The sequence below is a fragment of the Cynoglossus semilaevis genome, chromosome 13 (assembly GCF_000523025.1).
Source record: "Cynoglossus semilaevis isolate Cse_v1.0 chromosome 13, Cse_v1.0, whole genome shotgun sequence".
NCBI lineage: Eukaryota > Metazoa > Chordata > Actinopteri > Pleuronectiformes > Cynoglossidae > Cynoglossus > Cynoglossus semilaevis.
In genome coordinates this window covers 17041906-17064299 of record NC_024319.1, presented here as the reverse complement: position 1 = coordinate 17064299, position 22394 = coordinate 17041906, and the positions used below count along the sequence as shown (strand labels likewise).

General features: G+C 38.5%; 3 protein-coding genes across 9 annotated transcripts in view; 2 read left to right on the top strand and 1 right to left on the bottom strand.

Annotated features, from left to right (window-relative positions):
* The window catches only part of znf236 (zinc finger protein 236), an 82654-nt gene that overhangs the window by 29479 nt on the left and 30781 nt on the right, over positions 1 to 22394 (bottom strand). For 2 of the 5 annotated variants that reach the window (XR_003051457.1, XR_003051458.1), the window contains exons 32-33: positions 12001 to 12099; positions 11811 to 11915 (exon numbers count right to left, since the gene is read on the bottom strand). Coding sequence is in view for 3 of the 5 variants with exons in the window: in XM_008323966.3 (XP_008322188.1) it covers positions 19424 to 19533 (110 nt within the window). In the remaining 2 variants the exon portion in view is untranslated. The other 3 variants (XM_008323966.3, XM_008323967.3, XM_017037740.2) reach the window with 2 other exon arrangements.
* On the top strand, positions 503 to 1035 carry LOC103388794 (myelin basic protein-like). The gene has a single exon (XM_008323960.3). The coding sequence runs from the start codon at positions 611 to 613 to the stop codon at positions 932 to 934; it is 324 nt and encodes a 107-aa protein (XP_008322182.1). The 5' UTR covers positions 503 to 610; the 3' UTR covers positions 935 to 1035.
* On the top strand, positions 914 to 17432 carry LOC103388795 (myelin basic protein-like). Of its 3 annotated transcripts, XM_017037741.2 has the most exons (7): positions 914 to 1180; positions 9216 to 9320; positions 9471 to 9497; positions 10883 to 10912; positions 12540 to 12623; positions 12776 to 12794; positions 16317 to 17432. In XM_017037741.2, exons 1-6 carry the CDS (start codon positions 1061 to 1063, stop codon positions 12776 to 12778), a joined length of 369 nt encoding a protein of 122 aa, XP_016893230.1. In that variant the 5' UTR covers positions 914 to 1060; the 3' UTR covers positions 12779 to 12794; positions 16317 to 17432. The 3 variants fall into 3 exon arrangements, with proteins under 3 accessions (XP_016893230.1, XP_008322183.1, XP_008322186.1); XM_008323961.3 differs by lacking the exon at positions 12776 to 12794 and having other exon boundaries at positions 16317 to 17422; XM_008323964.3 differs by lacking the exons at positions 10883 to 10912; positions 12776 to 12794 and having other exon boundaries at positions 12549 to 12623; positions 16317 to 17422.

Below are 22394 nucleotides of genomic sequence, written 5' to 3'. Positions count from 1 at the left end.
GCAGGAATGCACTGGACGTCCTGTGGCTGTGGGAGTGGAGCAGTTTAATGGATAGCTGTCAAAGTGGACTTTACAGGAACAACTGTGTTTTCATCTCACCGTAGCACGAGCTTTGTTGAAAAATTACCCATGATACCACCGGGGTTGAATTTATGTGGAGGTGATTTAGTTACAAAAGTGGTGCGACCTGAATGTGCCTGGCAGATCTATTTATCTTTCTTGTTTTCTTTGTCATTTTTTTTCTAGCAACTCAACAATGTATGAAACTACCTGAAACTCAAGTGTTCTCATGACTCAAGGTTCAGAGAAAAACACGCCACAGTAGATGATCCAGTTTTGGTTTAACTTTGTGTTCTACACTTTCTGGCAACAGAAAGGTGTTGAAAAATAACATGAAAGATCAACCAATGATCTCAGAGACCAAACAAGAACTCAGATCTGAGTTATCTTTTCGGTTATGGCGTTGTTCGATCTTTGCCAGATTTTGCACAGATGAGAATCTGTGAAATGTCGGTCTCTGCTGCTGCAGCAGGAAGGCCCACTGCACAGTTAAAGGGCCCATTGTGCTGCTGCGGTTTTGTTGTGTGCCATGCGGGCATTGAGTCCATAGATGACCCTTGTTGTTTTCTGCGCAGGACTGGGTGAGGCAGATGCAAACCAGAACAATGGCTGCATCTCCCAGAAGCCGGCGGTGACTGACTCCACGGGCGCTGAGGGCCCCTGCCAGCCCTGGACCTCCGCCAACACAGCTGACGATGACGCCGCCACACCACGCCCCCACCTGGCCCGCCTATTCTCCCGAGATGCCCCGGGCCGTGAGGACAACACCTTCAAAGACCGACCCTCTGAATCGGACGAGCTGCAGACCATCCAGGAGCACAGCGCAGCGGCTTCAGAGTGCGGGTCGGAGAGCCCCGAACAGGACCTAGACTAGGCTAGCTTTTTTTCCACCCTCCCTCTCCTCTCTTTACTCCTCTTCCTCCTCTGCCTTTCTATCTCTCGCTAACGAGAACGCGAACCTCACATTTTGACAAATATCCAACCAACTACCGCAAACGCCATGGCATCTTCAAGCAGCTCCACTCAGGCCACCTTTGGCCTGGGCCGCAGGAAGAAGAACCCTGGTCTTCTGGATCAGATCGGAAAGTTCTTTGGAGGTGACAAGAAGAGAAAGAGCAAGGTGAGGATGCAGCGACGGGTCGAGATGGAAAAAGCTCGACTCCTCTCTTGTATCATTCTGTTGCACAGCCTCTGTTTTAACATCTGATTCTGTAGAAGTTACAAGAAGTTTGCAAAACTTATATTCCTCACAATACATTTCTTTTCTGAGTCTACACGTTATAGAACCTGGCTTGTATTTAACAAATCACCTTTGGATATCGACTTTTCTTTTGGTTTTTTCCACTACAAAGAGGCTGTGATTTATTTTTTTGTTTCAAAGATACTTTTCTTCGTTCTTCTGGTCTCCATTACTTTGAATGGTACTGACATTAGTAGCATTTTATTCTGTTCTATTTACCTGTTGCAGATGTTAAATGGTAGATGTGAACTTGTAGCTGCCATAAAGTTGGAGTTTGTTAAGTGGAACTTTTAACAAACTAGAGTGCAGAAAAGCTGTGTCTCAGTTCAGGTCCTTTTCTAAATGATGATGGCAGACAATTGCCCAGGGAAATTGTTCAGGCATTAGATGATAAAAAATACTGGTACTTATGATCATAGGCCATTAATGCTGCTTCTCTGAAAATACTTTTGGAGTCTTTTGTCTTTGGACACATTTTTGTTTAAATCATCTGTGAACAGCCACAGGGAGGGAAGTTTGCACAGCACAGCAGTCTGCCAAGTCACTTTTATAGTAAATGATTGCATTATGTAGTACCAGATCAAACGGAACCTGATATAATATGCAGTATATCTCAGTAGTAGCTGTGTGGGCATTCAGACAAGCAGCTGCAGCCTATAAAGAAGGGAACAGTGTAATCGCAACATGTTTATGACCCGGCGCTGTTCATTTTAATGACTTTGTTGTCAAAACTATTTGTGTCCCTGGCTACAGTTTGCCAGGTTGAAGCTAAAACACTGAAAGCCTCTCCCAGTCCTCATGGACTGTATGGCATTGATGAACCCATACTGCAGCTCTGCTTTGAGGCATTCGCTCAGTGACTTCACCTGGAGGCAACAAATGCAATGAAAAAATTTAGCTTTTTCCTCTGGAAAGCCATGTAAATGTGAAGTTCAGAGGAGAACGGAGCATGTTTTGGTCTTCAAAACTTTACAAAAAAGCTCAGGTTAAATCCCAGAGCCTGGACATACTGTATTTTCTGGCTGTACATTTTGCACACCTGCTGTCAAATAAGAATATTAACATTTATACAGGAGAGCTGTTGTGGACGAAGCTGCCGTCCATCTATTTTATCAGTTATCACAGTCGCTGGAGAGGCTGTTCACATATATGCACCCACCCTTCCTTTCCTCCACCCAATGCTCCTTACTGTCCCACCCTTCAGGCCTTACTATCAACTCTGACAAACGTATGCAGCACTGCATAACTCGCTTATTTCCCCTGAAGCCCGTTTCGTTGATTAAATATATATTTCTTCCCTTTTCTGCTAATGTAAAATAGTCAAAAGAACAAATTATGTGCAGCCTTGTATGAATTTTATTTACCACTGGCGTCGTGACCAAATCTGTTGCAGTATTGGATTTTCTTTCACAGTAGAATTGTACTTTTTTTTCTCCTCCACATTAATGACAAGAGTTGTACAAATATATTTATATATTGTATTGTATTCACCAAGGGTTTGCCTTTAAAGCCATGAGTGACATGACAGATAGATCCCTCAATGGCCTGAAGCAAAGGGAGAAAAATCAGGCTGCACAAACTCTCTGCTGCAACAGAGTATTTTTCAGAAAGCAAACAATCCTGGGAGAAAACGTTTGACTCAGATTTAGAAAATACTGATCTTTGTGTTTTGTAAGCACATATTTTCTAAACACATGCTCGGTGCTTATGTGGACTCTTCAGCTGCAGTATTATGGGGCCGGTTTTGTCTTGTTAGCCGTGGTGATTGATTTTGCATGCCTAATTCTGTAAAGATGGATTCTTGTAGCTATTTTTAATTTAATTTTCTTGTGCTTTTTCAAAGTTATTCACATTTTATCCAGTGTGAGCCCAAATGGTGAAATTTCAGGAAACGTTAAATCATCATCATACATAAGCACGAGACAAAACAAGTGACGATGCCAAAAATAAACCAAAAAAAATAAAAAATAAAGCTCCAGTCTCAGGGCATAGAAGGAACAGCATGTGAATGCTAACAGGTTTTTGATCATGATTTGATCATGTCAGAAATTGGAAAATAATTTTAGTTTAAATTAAGAGACCTGTTTAAAGATATGGAGACAGTTTTAAGTCGTTATCTGCAAATGTATTTTGAAAAATAAACCAAAACTGTATATTGTACTTCCATCCCCATGTCTTCACCACTGGACAAAGATGTCTGTGCTACGACCGTGGGCCGTATCTGAGAAATTTGACTTTTTTGTCCCCTGAAAAAAGTCTATAAATGGAATGGAATGATGACACTTCTCCTCAATGTCTTTCGTTTCCCTCATGAGTTTATCATTTCAACGACAGGTTTCAGGTCTCTGTCATTGGAAATGTCAATTTTGTCAAATATGATCCCACTACGAGGAAAACAGACAACAGTGCAGCATGTTTGATTGGAAACTGGATGATTGACAGCTTTAATGTCCAATAGGAGCCTTGGTGATTTAAAGCTGTTATGTTCTGGTGCTGACAATGTTGTCTGTTTGTCTCTCATTAATAACTAAATTGAATTTGATCATAAATAGAAAAAATATTGAAAATGCTTAAACGGAGATGATCTGAGATCTAGAGCAACAAGTTTTAGATGCAACAGCTTTGTCCAGTTCTTACATACGGTCTACAGGTCGTGCATTACAACCCGTCCAGCCACTAACATCAGACAGTTTGCCTCAGGTTCATCTGCCTTTGACCTCGGGGGTCAGTGCTGACCCTGGTTTGTGTAACACCTTCCACTTTTGCAGTATTTGTTACTGTTTCTGTTCCTAACCTGATCCTGTTCTATAAGCTTTTTGAAGTTTGGCTTAAATAAATCTCTGTAACAGCACCACCCTGTTCTTATTTGTTGTTTTTTTTTCCTCCTCTCTTGTAAAACAATAAATGGATTTAACCCTTCTGCTAACACAATGTTACAGTCATCCTCTCTGATTTGTTATTGCTCCAATTTTTAAGGTGTTGCAAATTCAATTTTCGGCCACTGCAGGCACCAGGACGTGACACACTTTTAACGCAGAATATTTATTCCGAGCACACATGCTTTGTGCGTGTGCAGAGTAGCTTTTGAAGACGAGAAACGTCACAATGAATAAATATATTTCACACTTCAGTCAGTCACAGGAGTATTATGCAAAATAAAAGGAGATATCAGCAGAGGTTTAAGCTGTTTATCTGCATTATGATAATATTGAGTAATGGATGACTGGCCTGACTTGTTTGTGTGAGTCTGAAGACGATAACGCCAGCGGAAGAGAATTAAACACCTTTAACTCAGCGTGACGACTTTAAGGTCGCCGTCCTGTCGTCACTACACTGGGACTCATTGTCCTTGTTTCCGGCGTATTTACACACAATTATATGGACTTAATGCCCCCACTCCTCCTCCCCACTGACCCCTACCTCATACTGTGTCTAAACTGTCTTATCATTAATATTAATAATAGAGTTTGTGAACAAGGGCTTCACCTGCAGTGAGTTCAACTCAGAGAATTGAGTCTCATTTTAATGTTGTGTTTTAGATTCAACTCTTCATCATTATACTGTAGGCCGTTCTCCTTGGCAGTGGAGAAAGCTACGCAGTAAAAACTAACACAATCTGAAACAATCTCAATCTCAAACATCTGAGTGTTTGGAGAAAAGTACGATCGTAAAAAAAAGAAGCTCCAAATGTTTGATACTGAGAAATTAACTGTAAGTCCGTTTATTTCTGCTACACACAGAGGAAGAACACAACCGCTGTGTTTACTGCCCCCAAGTTCAACACAGTCAAATAGCAAAGAATCACTCAAAACTAGGAAAGGGATAAAGTTATTCCAACCAAAAACAAAGTTATCAAGCAGCAATAGACCATTTTTGCGGAGCAGCGCCATCTGCTGCCACAAGTTACTGTTACTCTCTGACTATTTCAATATTTCTACACAAACCTCTACCATTATGGTCCAACTGAAATAAAGCAAATACAACAAACTCGATCTGAACATTTTGACGTCAGGTGGCATTGTTTGGTTGCAATACTGCCACCGTGTGTTAGTTTCTACAACATTTATTCTTTGCCTGAGGCATTTCATTGGTGCCAAAAAAAAAAAAAAAATCAATGTCCATGAAGTTTTCTTGCTGAATATCAAACAGTTTAATGCTTTTACTAACTTTTTTGGCACATTTGACTCTGAATGTGTCATTACTTTTTCAACTGGCTGTGATTCAGACACTTTTATTCATTAGTCCATTTATTTTAGTGCTCTGACCAAATCTGTGTACCATTAAGATAAACGATCAGTCTTTTTTAAAGGTTATAAACCTGTGATGTTAAAACCAAACACATTTAAAAGGTGAAATGATGTTAAAGAGCTGTGGTTATTTCAATCGTAACATTCTGCTGTCAGGGCCCTGCGACTACTATCATTATCAATGGAAACGAAACGTTCTGTGAACGCAACAGATTTAAACTTCTCAATGTGCCCAATATATGATTACATGTATAAAGCATTGTAAACCATCAAAAATGTGCATCTGACAGACAACGATAAAGGGCTTTTATTTATGACTACATTTGTGACAAATTAATAAAAAAAACAGTTAGCCTCCATAAGTGGCCTGAAGAGACACTGTTGTTGCCTTTGGTTAACAATAGAGGGCGGATGTTGGCAGTGGAAAACTAAGGTTTGAATCATTTGGATTAGTCACAAATTAACACAGGTGTTAAACACACCTGTATACAGGATTTTTGTTGATTTATATCATAAACAAAAGTGACCCTTTACAATCACGATTAATCATGATTAATTGTCACTGGCCCACAGCAAATGGCCCTCATTTCACAAGTGCAGCTGTGTTGGACTGTACTGTACGTCATCTTTGTGATGACACCAAAAAAGTCTCATATCTATGGTTGCCCTGCAGCTTAGCTTTTAGACAGGTAAAAGAAATTTAAGGTGACGAACCCTCTCACAGGCATGTTAAGCTGCTATGGTATTTATGGTATTTTTGCTATGGTATTTTTGCTATGGTATTTTTGGTGAGAATACTTCACCTCAGCTTCTTTTTTTTCCCTGATTGTAATCATCAGTCCTCTCTTCGGGTGAACAATCTGACAGATGAACAGGGAAGGTGTGATGCTGAGAGTCTGTAATCTGCATGCCTGTGTCCTCACAATGGGCAGGCATGAATATGTGAGATATCAGACCTGTGCACAGTTAGGTGTCTGCAGCTCCACTGCCAGAAATCACACGCCTCACCTTGTTAACAACCAACTTTTAAGTCCCTGAGACATTTGGCTCCAGGTCAGAAATACCAGTCATTAGTTATAACGTTGGTCCACAAAGGCAAAGGCACTAATGAGGAATATCTAAATATTTAAACCAATCTCCCACTACTGATGATCAAGAAATAAACACCATTCATAATGTACGAGAATTCACAACTAGTTGGTGACCTTCGAACTCAAGAGCAATGGCTGGCTCTACTGATGTGAAAACAGTCCACAAAGATTCACACCATGTTTTATCTCCTGACATAATAATTACATCAAAACTATGAAATGGTAAGAAAAAATACAGGGAAATACAAACAATCTCTAAGAAATGTAACAGAAAGAAGGTCATAAACCTCTTCTCCATCTCAAAGTAAACATAATGAGGTTTGAATCTCTGCCCATATGTTCTTTTTCCTTTTGAAAGTTCTGAAAAAGAACCTACAGAAAAACTGTGTTTTTGAGTTAAAGAAGGTAGAAATAGAGCAGCGACTCATCAGGATCAAAGGGAGAGATTGGCTGAAATAGAGAAGCTACCTGTCTGAATTTCAGTTGAGTTTTCAGTTTCATTTGATCCGACTTTTTCTTCCGTCATCTCCACTATTTTCTACTTTAGCAAAGGCCACAGCAGCAGGCCAGCAGCCAATCAGGGTTTTCTCACCCCTCTCTTCACTTCCTTTCCTTTTGTTGCCCTCATTTTCTATTATGTTCATCCACTCAGAAACAGACACATCTGACCTTTGTCCTATAGACGCAATCACGCAGGATTATGTAAAAGTCACGTCATTAAGAGGTCACTTCAAAAAAGACAAGTAGAAGCAGTCAAGGCAAAAAAGATATAATTATTATTTTATAGTTTTTCAAGGTGGGGGTGGTGCCCCAAGATAGCACGAAAATATTGTGGGGAGGGGGAGGGGTATTCTTTCTGAAGAAAGAACTGAATTTTGTGTATGAAAGAAACACTGACAACCAAAAACATCCCTTTCCACCACCATTCATTAAAAACACTCCAGCCACCCACATCTAAACTGTGATGTTACTCCTCCGCTACACAAAGACCCAGAAAACAGTAAAGGTCCACTATAACCTGTTGATGATTTTGATGGTTTCCTCCCATTTGGTTTTACCTTATGGTTCTTTGATGTGAAATAATGGAAGCATGAGTCATCAGCTGAACTCCTTCCACCGACAAGACACTCACTCTCACATTTTCCTCCCACATTAATGGGCTCACAGAAAGACATCATCGAGGTAACATTAGGCAAAAAGATAGAACCTAGTGAGTGGGTGGAAATGAACATTTCTCCCACCAGCAGCTGGTTGTTGATTTTGTTTGGTGATAGTCCAGATGTCCTTCAACTCTTGTGTGTTCTTACTTCTTTTATCATTGCTACGTTTTTTTTGTTTGTTTGTTTTTTTCGTAGAATTTTAATTGTAAAAAGTAGGAGAACATCGACCTCTGGAAAGTCACTTTGACACCAGTGAAGCTAAATTGATTTGAACGATCATTCATCCTCCTAGTAGCTAAAGGAGAAGAAAATAAACAGCGTCTCAGCTTCCTGTTTGCTCCACTTTTAAATTAGTTTTAATGAATGATGAGCAAAGGTTCAGGAGAAGGATTAATGAAGCTGATGTTATGGTTGCTGAATGAAGGAGAACGTATGGATGAAGGACATCTGGGCGTCAACATCACCTTTAAAATACTTTCTAGACACACGCCAAACATTTACCACCTCACTAATCACTGACTCCCTGTTTCTTGGTCTAATTAGAAGTTAACGAGTTGAATAATCAGGACTATTTCTTCTCTCTAAGAGGATGTTAAAATGGTTCCAGTCTGTTCCACTGGCCTCTAGACTTTTTATACTTAGCATATTGGACCATTACATTTCAAAGGTAGACAAGGTTCCGATGTTTTTTTTAGGTGTCGCACATATTTTACGTTCTAATAATCCCACAACAAATGTCACGAAAAGCAAATATAGATAGTCTTTCAGTTTCAACATTCTATTTACTTAGTGTTAAACCTGTGCCTGTTTGTTGAACACAATGCTAATATACTCACAGGAATTGAAAAAAGAGAAATGGAGATCTTCTTCAAGTATCTAATGTGTTTTTTTCTAATTTTCACTGAGGTATAATTAAAAAGTATTAGTAACAAATCAAATTATTCAGTATTAGCAGGAGTCTCACTTATTTCGGGTAGATTTTCAATATTTTTTATTACTAATTTTATTAGTTAATTGACCCAATTTCCTTGACCATAGTAATGAAGTGCAGATGATAGTAAGGTTAATATAAAAACCTACACTATCATTCGTGTTTAAAATTAAGAAACTGCTTTAAATCAACAGTTTTGAACAACTGCCATCTCCCATCAGCCACCTCCATTGCTGCCCTGGCAACAGGTTATTTTGGCCCTTTTGTTTCTTAATCTGTAGACAGGTAGAACAAAGTAGAACAAAACCAGAACAAACACACACTGAAGTCAACATCCAATCATTTGGTTCTCCTAAGATGTTTTGACTTGGTTCAACATGAGGGAAAATCCAAAAGGAGCCAGATGAATAAGTAACCAAGTAACCTGCGTTTCCTTTCCTTTCCTTTCTTTTCCTTCTTTCCTTTCCTTTCTCCTCTCCTTTCCAGGGATCTTTCCGAGGTGCTCTCTCTCCAGCTCCTCAGAAAGCCTCTGCGACCTCCCCACGTAAGCGTGGAGCAGAGAACGCTGTGGTCCATTTCTTCCGCACGATCGTGAGTAAACCTCAAAGAAAATTGAAGAAAATAAATCCTCACAAACTCATCTTGTGTATTCCAAAGTGTGTCTCTTTACTGCCCTCTGCCTTCTGATTTCTCACTAACTCTGTCAAACATCTATTCTTTCTCTCATTAACTCGTCCTCAGGTGTCCCCCGCTCCTCCTAAGTCCAGGGTGAGTCTGACACACACAGTGTCCTCTGTACAACTTTAAACGCTGACCTGTTTTGAAATACAATATCTTTAATTGTTGTCTTGTTGCCAATATGAAGATGTTGAAATCGCAATTTAACTGCAATTTAATGTCATCTATACATTAGTCAAAGAAGGTAAAAAAAACATTTAAACAAATAAATGAAAGATCACTTAGACATCTATGCTCATGTTTATAATTTAAGGAGATGAAAATTACTTAAAAAGGTTATTTAAAAAAGAAATATAGTAGAAGACTGACTAAATCAAACAGAGGAACTAGAAGGACAAAGGAAGGACAGACTTGATGAAATATCACATTAGCTCCGTAACAACAACCACACATTGAGTGGAAATGGCAGTGTGACTAAGCTGAAGAATTTATGTTGTTTAATTAATAAACTCCTTCAATGAGAAGTATGTTTTTATGAACACATTGAATGCGTTAATGGAAGGAACCAGTGAGTGAGTCATAAACAAATGCCCATTTCCTTCATTTTAATTAAGTAAAAATCATGTAAATGGAAACTGTTAATTATAGTATTGCATTAAAAAGGTTTGGCATAAATTTAATGAAGATCATATATGTGGTCAAACCCTTGGCAATCTTATATATATTATTATTAATATTATAATGTAAAGTTGACATTTAAATTGAAGTTAAAATAGTACCTATTAAGTTAAGTAGATTTTTTTGCAGCTCATTTGTGTGCACACAAGCGATTATTTTCCTGCAGCGCCCCCTTTTGAAAATAGGGCTATCATTGACCCTTCCACTCTATATGTTGACACGTTCACAGCAATTACTTCAAACAAACAACACAGAGAATTATAAGGCATTTACCTCAAACTAGCAAAAGAAGAAATACTGATATTTAAATTGATTGATTTGATTCCTGGGAGGGGTCTGCCCCCTAGTTTGAGAACCACAGGTTCATACTAGGTCCGTTATGTTTGTAAATTACTCTTTGTTTCTGTGAAGGATTTACAGGCAGGACAGTTTGACAGTGAGCTTTAAAATGAAGCCACAGGAAATACAGGCATGTTTCCCATGATGCACTGCTTCTCATTTATAGCTATTAAATAGAGCTTTATTCTCAGATATTACAGTATCTGTGTCTTTATTCTGTTTTATTCATATCTCTTTCCCATTTCTCATATTCCTGCATATGTATCTCCCTCCCCCCTCTCTCCTCTATCCGTCATCTGTTCCTGACCCCTTGACTTCTTCCCCACCTGGATGGACCCTCCCACTTGCCTCCTTTTGTCCTCCCAATCCTGAATTTGCTCTGAGTAAGACACACATTTCTTCTCTGTCCCTTTCTCTTTTCCCCTCCTTTCCTTGTCTCTTGTCTCTCTCATGTGCAGTGGAGGGCAGCAGCGGCCAAGATGGGCCTGGTAGGTGGTTTGAAACTAAGAAATAAAGGAACATGTCTAATTAAACTGAAGCTAAAAGCCAGTGAGGTCATCGGCTAAGTCTGCCTCTGAGTGTGTTGCCCGCGGCTCCACTTCCATTTCATTCCCCATCAGAGGCAGTGTAATCTGCCAACACATCAGTCATAACAGTTTCATTTCCCTGCGACTTAAGTCCATTTTCAAATAGATCATCCCCATATCACAGCTTTTTACCGCCTGACTGCTGCATATCATGAGGCCATATTGTGCATTCACAGCCATTATTCCATTTCTCATTATCATTGTTTCAGTCCAAAATTCCTTGGTGACTGACTGAGGAGACACCGCCTCCTGCTTTATTGCCATTGTTATTGCCAGTTTGTGACCAAAACAATGTGAATGTATACACATTTATGATGTGTTTGACTTTCAAGCAGCAGTTGTTTTAAGCCAAAGGTTAAAAAGACAAGGACAACTTATCATTTTTAAAACACTAAAAAATATCACAGGAAATTCCTACAAAGATTTCTACAAAACTCTTTTCCTCAAACACAAAGCCGTCATCTAAGGTCACCAACCGTCAGTAATATTAACAACACATTCATGACCAAGAACATTTGGTCAACTCTCAGCTGAAATAACTTGCCATGCATGCTATGACAAAACTACCTCAAAGTAAAATACATTTGAATAACTAAGGTGCTCAACATATCACGAGAAGAGCAATGCAACATGAACATGAACCCAGCAGGTATATTTATAAAACATTGCTCAGTTTTCTCTGGTCACCTCCCAGTTCCATGCCACTTGACCACATCCGTAGCGATAAAACAGTCCAGTCGAAACGGCTCAACTGGTTGCAGAAAAAAGATCTGACAAAGTCTGTAATTTTCTGTCTTACCTTGATAGATGAACATTGATGGCAGGTCAATGGCCAAAGTCGCAGGTGATACTGGAGCTCAGTTTGGTTCCATGTCGTTATCCATTATTACTTCAACAGTCAATTCTGTTGAAAACAGAAATATGTTACTACAGCCAAATGGACATGATTGAGTTTCTAAAAGACAACGTTTTCAGCTCTTAGAACTAACCTTTCTCTTCAGGCACCTTCAGTAGTGAAGACTCCTCTTAAATAGGTGGTTAAAGAGCTCCAGGAGACTCCAGCCAGTCAAGCTGCTCTTTCTCAATTTCTAAGAATGCAATGACACAGAAGAAAAATGACCTTCACAGAAAAATAATAAAAAAACAAACTCTAGAAACTCAATAACTTTTGGGTTTCAGAACACACTGTCACATGGCCTCTGAAGAGACCTTGAACTTCTGCAGTGACATTCACTTTCCCCACACTCCTTCACTGCTTTCTCATACATAATTCAAACACTTCTCCAAAGTGATAAACAATTACACTGGGAACGTAGGGCATAGTGTAGTTCAATGTAAATCAATTCTCTATTTAAAAAAAAAAGTGGAGAAAACCCAACAGAATGATGTTCTAAGGGTTCTATCCTCTTCATGCTGTTAATAATCTGTTTTAACTACTCCCTAAAGAACAACAATCACATCTAAATCCCTTGACAAACATCTCCAGGATTCATTTAACACCAAGACTTTCTCTGTATTTTTCTGCCAGGGTGACCAGAAGTCACAGTCTTCTAAAGCCAAGAAGGCCAGTTCCGGGGACGGCAGAGGTTCCCTGACTAGGATCTTCAAAATGGTAAGGAGAAAAAAAAACCCCTTAGTGATAGACACTGTCCAAGTTATTGTCCCGGTAACTTTGCTCCACTCCTTATCATTCCTTGGAAATAAAATTGCTCTGAAAATGTAATTTTTTATTAATTACTTTCTTGCATATTTTTCCTGCCTCAGTGATGATATCAGCGGCAGAGTGAGTAACTGATACCTGATGAAGGAGTAGTTAAAGTCTAACCCTCTCCACATTTGTTCAACACTGATATGCTCTGAAGACACCCTAATCTCATTACCACTGCGACGGCAGCAGCGGCAGCAGCAGAATAATAACAGGCTTTAAGACACAAGATTGATCACAGTGCCATTCTACGAGCTTCTGTGCCAGCTGGGTTATAATCGTGCCGAGGTAGATCCACTCTCCGCTGAGCGTCCAGCGGGACTTTAGCTAACCTAGTGGAACTGCTTTATTATAGGAAAGTGATCTCTCATGCTTAAATGAAGAAAAAAAAAATCAACCATTAAACCATGTCCTACCATACGGCACAAACTTCATGTGTCTGTGATACAAACACACTGCTCACCAAATGTTGGACAGCTAATCATTAGACACAAGTAGCACAAAAGTAAGTGGATTAACCAATTCCAGCAGTCGACGGGTGAAGACAGGACACACCCCGGACAGTTAACCAGTCCATCACTGGGACATATATATATACAGTATATATATATATATATAGACAAACAACCATTTACTGTCACATTCACAGTGGAACCCAAGAGTCTATATAAATGCAACAAGAAAACAAATCTTGCTTACACCTTATTTATAGAGTTATTAAAATATAAGTAGAATTTTTTAAATCAATGCCATCTCCACAGATTTGGAAATGTCGTTTAGGGTACAAGTTAAAAATGTGACCTTTTATCATCAACGTGTTTCCACAAAATACATTCTCAGACCATAACTCTTACTTAATACTTTAAATTTAAACTGTAAAAAAAAAAAACACCTTAGATACATACAAAATGGAAAGAAGTTACAAGGGGCAGCAAAAGACATTAGCAGAGTAGCAGAGTCATTGAAGAAAGGTTAACCAGAGAGCACAAGTAGTATAGCAGAAACTTGAAAACAAAAAACATATATAGTACTGCTATTAGTAGTGAAGCCCCCACTCTCTATCGGATAAATATTTGTATTTTATAAAATTATAGTTCTAACTTCAGCCCCTATAAAACAACAAAGTATTACATTACACTGTCCTATAGAAAAACTGAAACAAACAGATTAAAATACTGTATCTTTGTATTTGGTTCCCACCACGTCTCAGACTTCATTCAGATTCTCGTTGCTGGTGTCAAATTCAATATTCAGTTTCTGAGCTCTCATATTATTTTGCTGATTATGTGTAAAACTCAAGCATGACCTTCTGTCAAGCAAAGAATGAAACCGTCCGTTTCTGATGGTGTATCATTAACACCAACCGTCACCTTTTATAGACACTGGATTTTTCATAAATTGTTGCAGAAATTTCATCACATTGAGAAATGTAGTTTTGAGCAGGGAGATTTGAAAACGTTTTTTTGTTTGCACCATTTAGGTGGAACTGTTTAAATAGAAACACAGAACTCCTATTTACAAACACTGACTGCACCAATTGTCACACAACAGGGCCGACGGGCAGTACAAATCCCCAGATTAGCTCATCAGTTTACCTCAGGTGTCATTAGGAGAAGCCATCATGTCCTGACAATTCTCTCTGCTCTATTTTAAATTAGTAACTTCTACCTAACGACTATTAAAAGTGGACATTAACTGATATTTTCCTGGGGCTGCGTCCTCATCTGTAGTCACTAATCCACAGAGCTAACCAGCTCTTGAGATCAGCAGCTCCTGGGATGCTGTTGTCTAAATTGTACGAGACGACTAATGAGGACATGACTCAGTGCCATTGTTTCTGCAGCACAAGAAATGCGTCAGTGAACAAATGGAACTCAGTGAAAGCCGCGTTCACTTTTAATTTGTGTTGTACACTTTCTGATTTAAATCTCTGCAGTCAATAGAGTTCTTCTCTTTCAAGACAATTGATTTAATCTAAAATGGCTCAGAGCAAAAGGCTTTTCCACCGCCTTTGTTTTCCAAAGTCGAGTTAGAAGCTTCTGGCGATATGGATTATCACCTCGAGTGATCCACCAGGATACGTCTCATTTGTATAATCTTTCTTCTGTTCTACATTACGCCCGCTGCGCTTCAGAATCACAGGCAAAGTGAAAACTGCAATGTAGCTCCAGAGACGTATTTCAAGGATTTCCAATTTGAATTTCAGAACAAACAACATTTCATCCTGAGGAATGGATGGGTACCTCTGTGTAAACTTGGCTCTTTGCCTGAACAGAAGCTGCAGTCAGAGCTAAAACCTCACTTCTCTATCTCACAGGATGACATTTCTAGATCTAAAACCAAAATGTGAAATTGTACTACCCAGTAGGTCTTCTGCCATGGACAACAGACTATCTAAATAATCTTTATGTTACTGTTTAAAGACTTGTAACTAAAAGTTAGCCAAGAGATTAGCCAGATAATAGACTATCATATTATAGAACATTTAAACTAAATCTAACAACTGTCAAATGTAAATCAAGGTTGATAAACTAAGCCAGCCACAAGAAGAATGGTAAAACAAACAACCCAGTGAAAAGTGAAACTACTTTTTACTTTAGCATGAAGTAAGCTTTTCAAACAAATAAACAAACAAATCTAAGGTGTCATTGGACCTGCAAACATACAAACAAATGACCAATCTGAACTACAAATTAGAACAACAACTGCAAAAACTAATGCATTTCCAGCTCAAACACACCTTGTCAGTACATTGTAACACAAACACTTACAGAACTGAGTCTTTTCTTCTGTTGAAACTTTTCCCCTCCATTCTACATTCACTTCTTCTCCTTTGGATTCAAATGGCAGCCAGCAGTCACAGCCAGCAGAGTTGCACTACTGCCCCCTGTTGGTGTTATTTTCCAGGCTCTCCCAAGAAACTCTTGCTGTCTTTTTTTTTTTCATGTAAACACAATTTTCATTTTATTCAAAGATAAAAATCTGACAAACCTGCTCCTCTTGAACTATACTGAACATGTTTACATTGCTAACAGTTAGCCAGTGGTTGTAATTTTAAAAATGACCACCATTGTCAATCCATATCCTACATGTGTTATTTGCAGTTGCAAAATTAGCTTTGCATAAGAAAATAACCAACAAGGTCATAGCCAAAGTCTTCTACAGAAGAAATATGTGACTCCCAGAGTCGTAATTTAGACTGCAATTTTTTACAGTATTTTTTCCTCTTTTATCTTTATCACCTTCATACCATTTTACTAAACTGCTTTTTTCTCACAGCCAATCTGACCTTTCAGTGTTAGACCCTGATGTGATGATTCTTTTTGTATTGTGTCTTCAAACCTCATGTACAAAAGAAGTGACAGGTTGGCCAGACAGCTAATGTGTGCACGTCTGTGGTGACTCATAATGACTGTGGTTGTTGAAAGAGGCCAAACACTGAGTTGTCAAACATTATCAGTGATGAATGTTTGTTATTCATTGTGTTCAAGTGAACAAAATCACATTGGCACAAACACTCGTTAAAAACTAATTAAAACATCAAGGGTTCAACTCCGGAGAGATCAGAGTGGCTCTTACACTGTGTCTCTTGCATTACAGGGAAGCAGGAGCTCCTCTCCAGCCAAACGCTGAGGTCCCACTTTACACCCCATTCCAACACCTCCAGGGGAGACGTTCTAGAGACCGGGACTAAACTGGGGAGAACAAAAAAAAAAAGGAGAAGAGGACACCGTCTCACCACTCACCCTTACATTATAACACTTTAATGTCGCTAAACCCCTTCCCCCTCTCACTCATTTGGCTGGTAGACAGTGACACAATCTGCACCCCCACCCACCACTTCCCTCTGTTGCTCAGTAGCTTTTGTCGTTAAGAAAAAATGACCCTGAAGCCGCTCACATGTGCAGCCTGAACGGCCCGCTTACCCCCCGTGTGGCTCTCTGACCCAGCTTGAGTTCCTTGTCCACGTCGTCATTCCTTCTAACTCAAGATGGCTGAACTGAAGCAAACTCGGACCAGCAGAGAGTTTAGGCCGGTCCAAGTCCGCCTGACTTGACCATTGACGCCAGTTATAGGTGGGAAGAAAAGACCGGGTTAGTTCAGTTTAACAAGGATGACTTTTTTCGTCTTGTCACTCTGTCCTTTGTCGTCTCCTCAAAACATCTTCACCTCATCATCAATTTTAGTTCTGTAACGTATTAATTAATTTGACACTGTTGTGAGAGCCATTTGTGTGCGTTTCCCCTCAGCCCTCGTGTCTCCGCTGACTTCAAGTGTTCTAAAGTCCTACAGTGTCACGTTCATGTCATTAAGGCTGGCTGTGGGCTTTTCGTGGTAAAAGGTTTTTAAACTTTCTAAGACTTTATGATGCGATTGTGGTTTAATAAATTAGTCAGGCCTGTTAATGAATCATTTCACTGTCTTCTACGAGATAACGGCAACCACTAATCTCCTGCCCATATAGAGAACTTAGTTGTGACCTGTTTCCCACTGTTTTCAGATTCAGGCCTTATCTCTGCTTGGTGTTGTTTTTCTCCACCTTGACTGCTTCTCTATGCACAGCACACACGGTGTCAATGAAATTCAAAGCTTACCAACAAGTGTCTTTGCCCCCGAATGACCAAAAAACCCTTGAATGTGGTGTTTACTTTTTGTGTGATGAAAAAAAAAACAATTTCAAAAAGGTGCTCTGGAACTAATTCTGTATTGACACATTACACAGTATAAGATGTTATGTGACAATGTGCAGGTTCAAAGTTTGACCAAATAATAATAAATAAAAACATTCAGCACATCGACACCCGTGCTGATCAAAAACATCCATTCATCTAAAAGAAAAGGTGTGTGTGTATGTGTGTGTGTGTGTGATGTTGTTACGTTCATTTCTCTCACTGTCTGTGTTCGCTTGCACCTCAAGATGAGTGTCGTGTTGTTTTCTTTCAAATGATTGAATGTAAACATCCTCTTCAATGTGTAATAAAACATGACCAGCCACTTAACTGAGAGTAAAAATAATTAAAAATTATAAAACCATTCTTTTGTTTGTGTGTTTGCTTTGTCTACGACAGCTTATGTGCCTCATAAAGAAAATGGTTTTATTGCATCAGAGCAACTCAGCAGACGAAAGGTTTGCCCTGGTTTCTACAATGTCACTGAAAATACTGGATTTAGAGCAGTAGTATCCCATCTAAACTATGGGTTTAATCATTTTTGGACTCATTAAAAAAAGATTAGGTTAGAGGTATTTTTTGGCAATCGGACAACACCAAGTAATAATAATAACATTCCGACACAACTCCAGGTAGTTTCGATGGAAGCAGACACGGTCTGTCTCAGGCACAGTTAAAGAAAACAACTCAAAATTTCACTAACAGACAATGTTACGAAGAGGCAACACTGCTGGCCATACTGTGGGTCCTTAAATATTTATTGGCTTTGAGAAAAACACAATATTAACGTAGAAGACCACTCTGGTTACAGTGCAGGAAAACTGGACTGGGACAAAGATTTTGAGATCTAACACTGAAAAAACAAAAAAGGGTTTAGAACATGAAAAAAAGGATTAATCGGAGCTTTTTCTTCTTCAAATGGAACCATGCTGGATCGAAACTAAGGGCGCTGATAAAAACAGTGGTGACAGTGCACAGCACTTTTAATAGTATTTGGAGTACATTAACCAACCTAAGGTATTGTCACAATACCTGTCCAGTATATTTTCACTTTATTACGACCATGCTGTTCTCTTGGTATTTATTAGACCAAACTGTCTTTTCTGTGCCAAAAAAAGTTAGCGTTTTAACTAACAACAGCAAATATTCTTTCAAAAAATTGAATGAAGAGACTGGATGTTTAACATACAGTTTGTAATTAACAAAACAAGAATAAAAACAAAAAAAGAGAAACAAATTAATACAAAAATTACTTTTTAATTATCTTAATTTATTGTAGACAATAGAAAATACAACTGCAAAAAAGCGAGACAAAAATGTATTACCTGTACACTTGCTTTTACTTCATGACAACTGCATCAGTATATGATTCTGCACAACCTCTGTAGGTTGTGACCTATCCTCAGAAAATATATATGCACTCTAACAAGACTTTTTACAAAATTAACTACAGTAAAGGTCATGGGTGCACTGCTGGGTTTAAATCATAATGACATGTACACGCCATAAAAAAGCTGGAGCAGCCTCCGATAAGGAAGAGCCTTCGAAAATTTACAAACAGTTTTGGAGCTGCTTCACAACATAATCCAAACATGTCTCAAAATTATGTACAAAATAAATAATTTAAAAAATGTAAACCTGTGTAAAACTGTGTTTGCAGCTAAGAGTGTTAATTCTAAAGGACTTTTTTTCTTCCTCAAATTTACTTTCAAACATGGGCGGGATTGACTGCAGTCTTTATCGGGATTTGTTTTTTCTTTCCTGTGCTTATCGAGCCAAAACCTCTCCGGAGGTTTTAGTATTGATGACAATCAGACAGTAGCAAAACAGATGAGAGTCATTAAGCCATTTAGAGGGAACCAGACCCCTCTTCCTTCTCTGTAAATTTGGATTAATATGAAGACACTGCTATGACATTGAGAGCCCCTGATATGTAGTGAAGCAAAATTTAACATGTTTCTAACTGGACGACAGGTTAGAAGGAGAAAAGATAGATTTTTGGCAAATCTCTGTTGACTTAGAAACTCTTGATACCTGTCAGGAAAATACATTCTGCCAGTCCCCAGATGATTCGGGAACAACCTCCAGGTCAAGCTCAGGAGTTACCGCGGCCTGAGCTTGTCGCAGATGCACTTCCTGGATCTGAACTGAGAGGAAAAAAGGAGGAAAATGGAGACAGTGAGAGGAGCCCTGCACACAAGAGTCCCGGAGATGGCATAATAACGGCGCTTTGTGAGGGAGAAGAAAAGCCCATTACGACGCATTTACAGAGTAGCACCAGCAGCTCTGATCCTCTATTCAATTTGCCAGCGGCTGTCATGCAAATGAGGCCATCCGTCAAAAAGCAATCTTGGCCCTCTTTGCTCCTCCAACATTTGTTTTAATATCTCACATTCTCCCTGTTTGCTCCCTTTTTCCTGAGACTGTGTCAATTATGCTAACTACATAATAAGAGCCGACAGATGTGGGATATGCTCATTGTGAGTTGTAAATATGACATGAGTCATGTGTCATGAGCACATTCAGTTTAAAATAACTGGAAATAAAAGGAAACCCAGAAGCAAGGCGCTCCGATTCAGACTCAGAGGAGCAGGAGCAGGAGCTGAGTTCTCCTACTAAAGGAGACAAATTCATTTTACAGTGAGGCTCTCTTAATATAACCCTCTATATCTGAAACACAAATTCATTATATTACCAATTTGTTCGAGAGACAAACTCTTTGTCTTTAGCTACAGGAGCTGAAACGGAATCATCACTGTGATCAATACAGGCAAGGTTTTTATTTATTTTTTGCTAAAATATGTTTCACTCTCATTCATCACAGCACAGTCAGGATCCCTGAATCAGTGGAAATTTTCTTATATCAACAAAGGCTCTGTTTATGTTTGATGCCCCTTTGTTGTCATTGCATACAATTAATACTTCAGGTCAGCATTGGAAGACTGGTTTTCTCAGACAAAAGTACCTTACAGTTGAGAAAGAATAATTCAGAACTAGAACTATTCATGGCCATGTGTGATCTCACGTACCATTTTATTTTGTTGGCCATTTGTTGGTTTTAGCCTCCCTTCATTGGCTCCAAGTTCTTTTAGGATCAAATTATTATTATTATTATTAATTAATAATAATAATGTTGTTATTAATATTATATGTAAATAACACTCTGCTACTTATGATTTGTTGTTTTTTTTCATATTTTTATATCTTGACTTGTATAGCACTTTATTCAGAAAAGCTGTTCGTGAAGTCCTTTGTCAGATGGTGTGGTATATGATTTCGAAATGTATTTAATTTTAAAAGATATGTTAAGATAAGTCTCCCAGTAAAAACATTATTAACACTTTAAAGGAAGAAAAACTTATTTTGCTGAACATCATCTTGCCTGATAAATTATGTTCATTGGAAGTATTTATTTTGCAGTATGTGTGTGATGACAGAACTTCAAAATTCCTCACGTGAACCCTAAACCTGGTGAGGTAGAAACAACCTTTCAGTACTCTCATTTCACCTTCGGTCAGCTCCAGGAGCAACCAGGAAGACTGTGTTTTGATGTTTGAGTTGAGCCAAAACTACTGTGAGTGTGAGTCTGCAATCTTGACCAAGGTAAAACAATAAGGAGCTGCAGACTAAACCTTGACTGAGGCCATGAGGAGAGGGAAATTCACATCATGCCAGTAAGTTAGAGGAGAGCTTTGAGTGAACAAAAGCAAATGATCTGATGCTAGCTTTCTGTCTCTCCAGTGTCAGTGAGCAAACAATCTGCAGAGACGGTTCATTTTCAGTTTAAGAAATATTCCATCAAAAGTCTGGTGTGTGGAGACATTTAACCGGAATCATTTTTATTAGTTGCCTTTTCTGACTATTTTGCATGATTTGTTTCTATTTTAAAATACATTTTTACCTAGGCTGTTAAGAGGAGACAGGATAATTCCAAAATCGATCCAATACAGTTTAGTATGACTGTCACTAAACCACTGTATTGAAATAATCTTTTTTTTGCTCTTATGTTTTCTGCTTGACATAGTTCATTCACATGTGTACTGACCAAGAAACTAAAGAACAAGTTCATCGTTAGCACAGACAAGCCCTTACTATCAGATGGATGTGACCTCCACAGGTCTGCTGTTTGGAAACACTATAGTTTTCCAGGAAACTGCAGGTGAGGAAATCAAATGGAACAGAGCGCAGAAAACATGTTGTATTTTTTAGTAAAAATTGGCTTAGCAGATGGTAATAGATCAAACATGATAACTCCCTCTGAAACAACATTGTCTCTGAGACTGGGACCAGAAATAACAAGTGCAAAAGCAGTGAAATCTCCTCTGATTTATGAGAAGCATACGTCAGGCAGAGGAGCCATCAGGCATGGTGCATTCAAGAATTAACTTTTATTTTTTAAATATATTTTTCTTTGTTTGAGAATCTTAATACATATATGTGAGTATGTCATTTGTTTGTTAGCTGTTACACAGTCATGTTTAATTTGTTTACACTGCCTTGGCCACAAGAGTTTTGGTTTCAAGAAGGAGACCCCCTACAGGTTCTCTTACAACCTACAAATATGTGAAAACATAATAAAAATATGTATGAGAAAACACCAATAGCAGGTAAAAATGCACTCTCTTCTTGTATTTATTCTTATTCTTATAGTGATATATATATATATATATGTATATATATACTGTATATATATATACTGTATATATATATACTGTATATATATATATATATATATATATAAACCAGTTAATTAAAAACAATTAAATAATATTTGGGGGTTGATTAATCCATCAAAAATTTCTCTTTAAATTAATCACACTGTTCTTTGCCTGAAATTCACTCATTTAAAGGATGGATGTGTGGAACTTAAACAGGGTTGAGGAGCCTTTGGAGACCTTACAATAAAATCCTCATTTCTCCTAATATTCATCATTACTAAACAAAACTGACACAGAAAAAATAGAGAGGCATTTAATGCTTTTTATCCAGTGTGTGTGTTTGTGTTTTG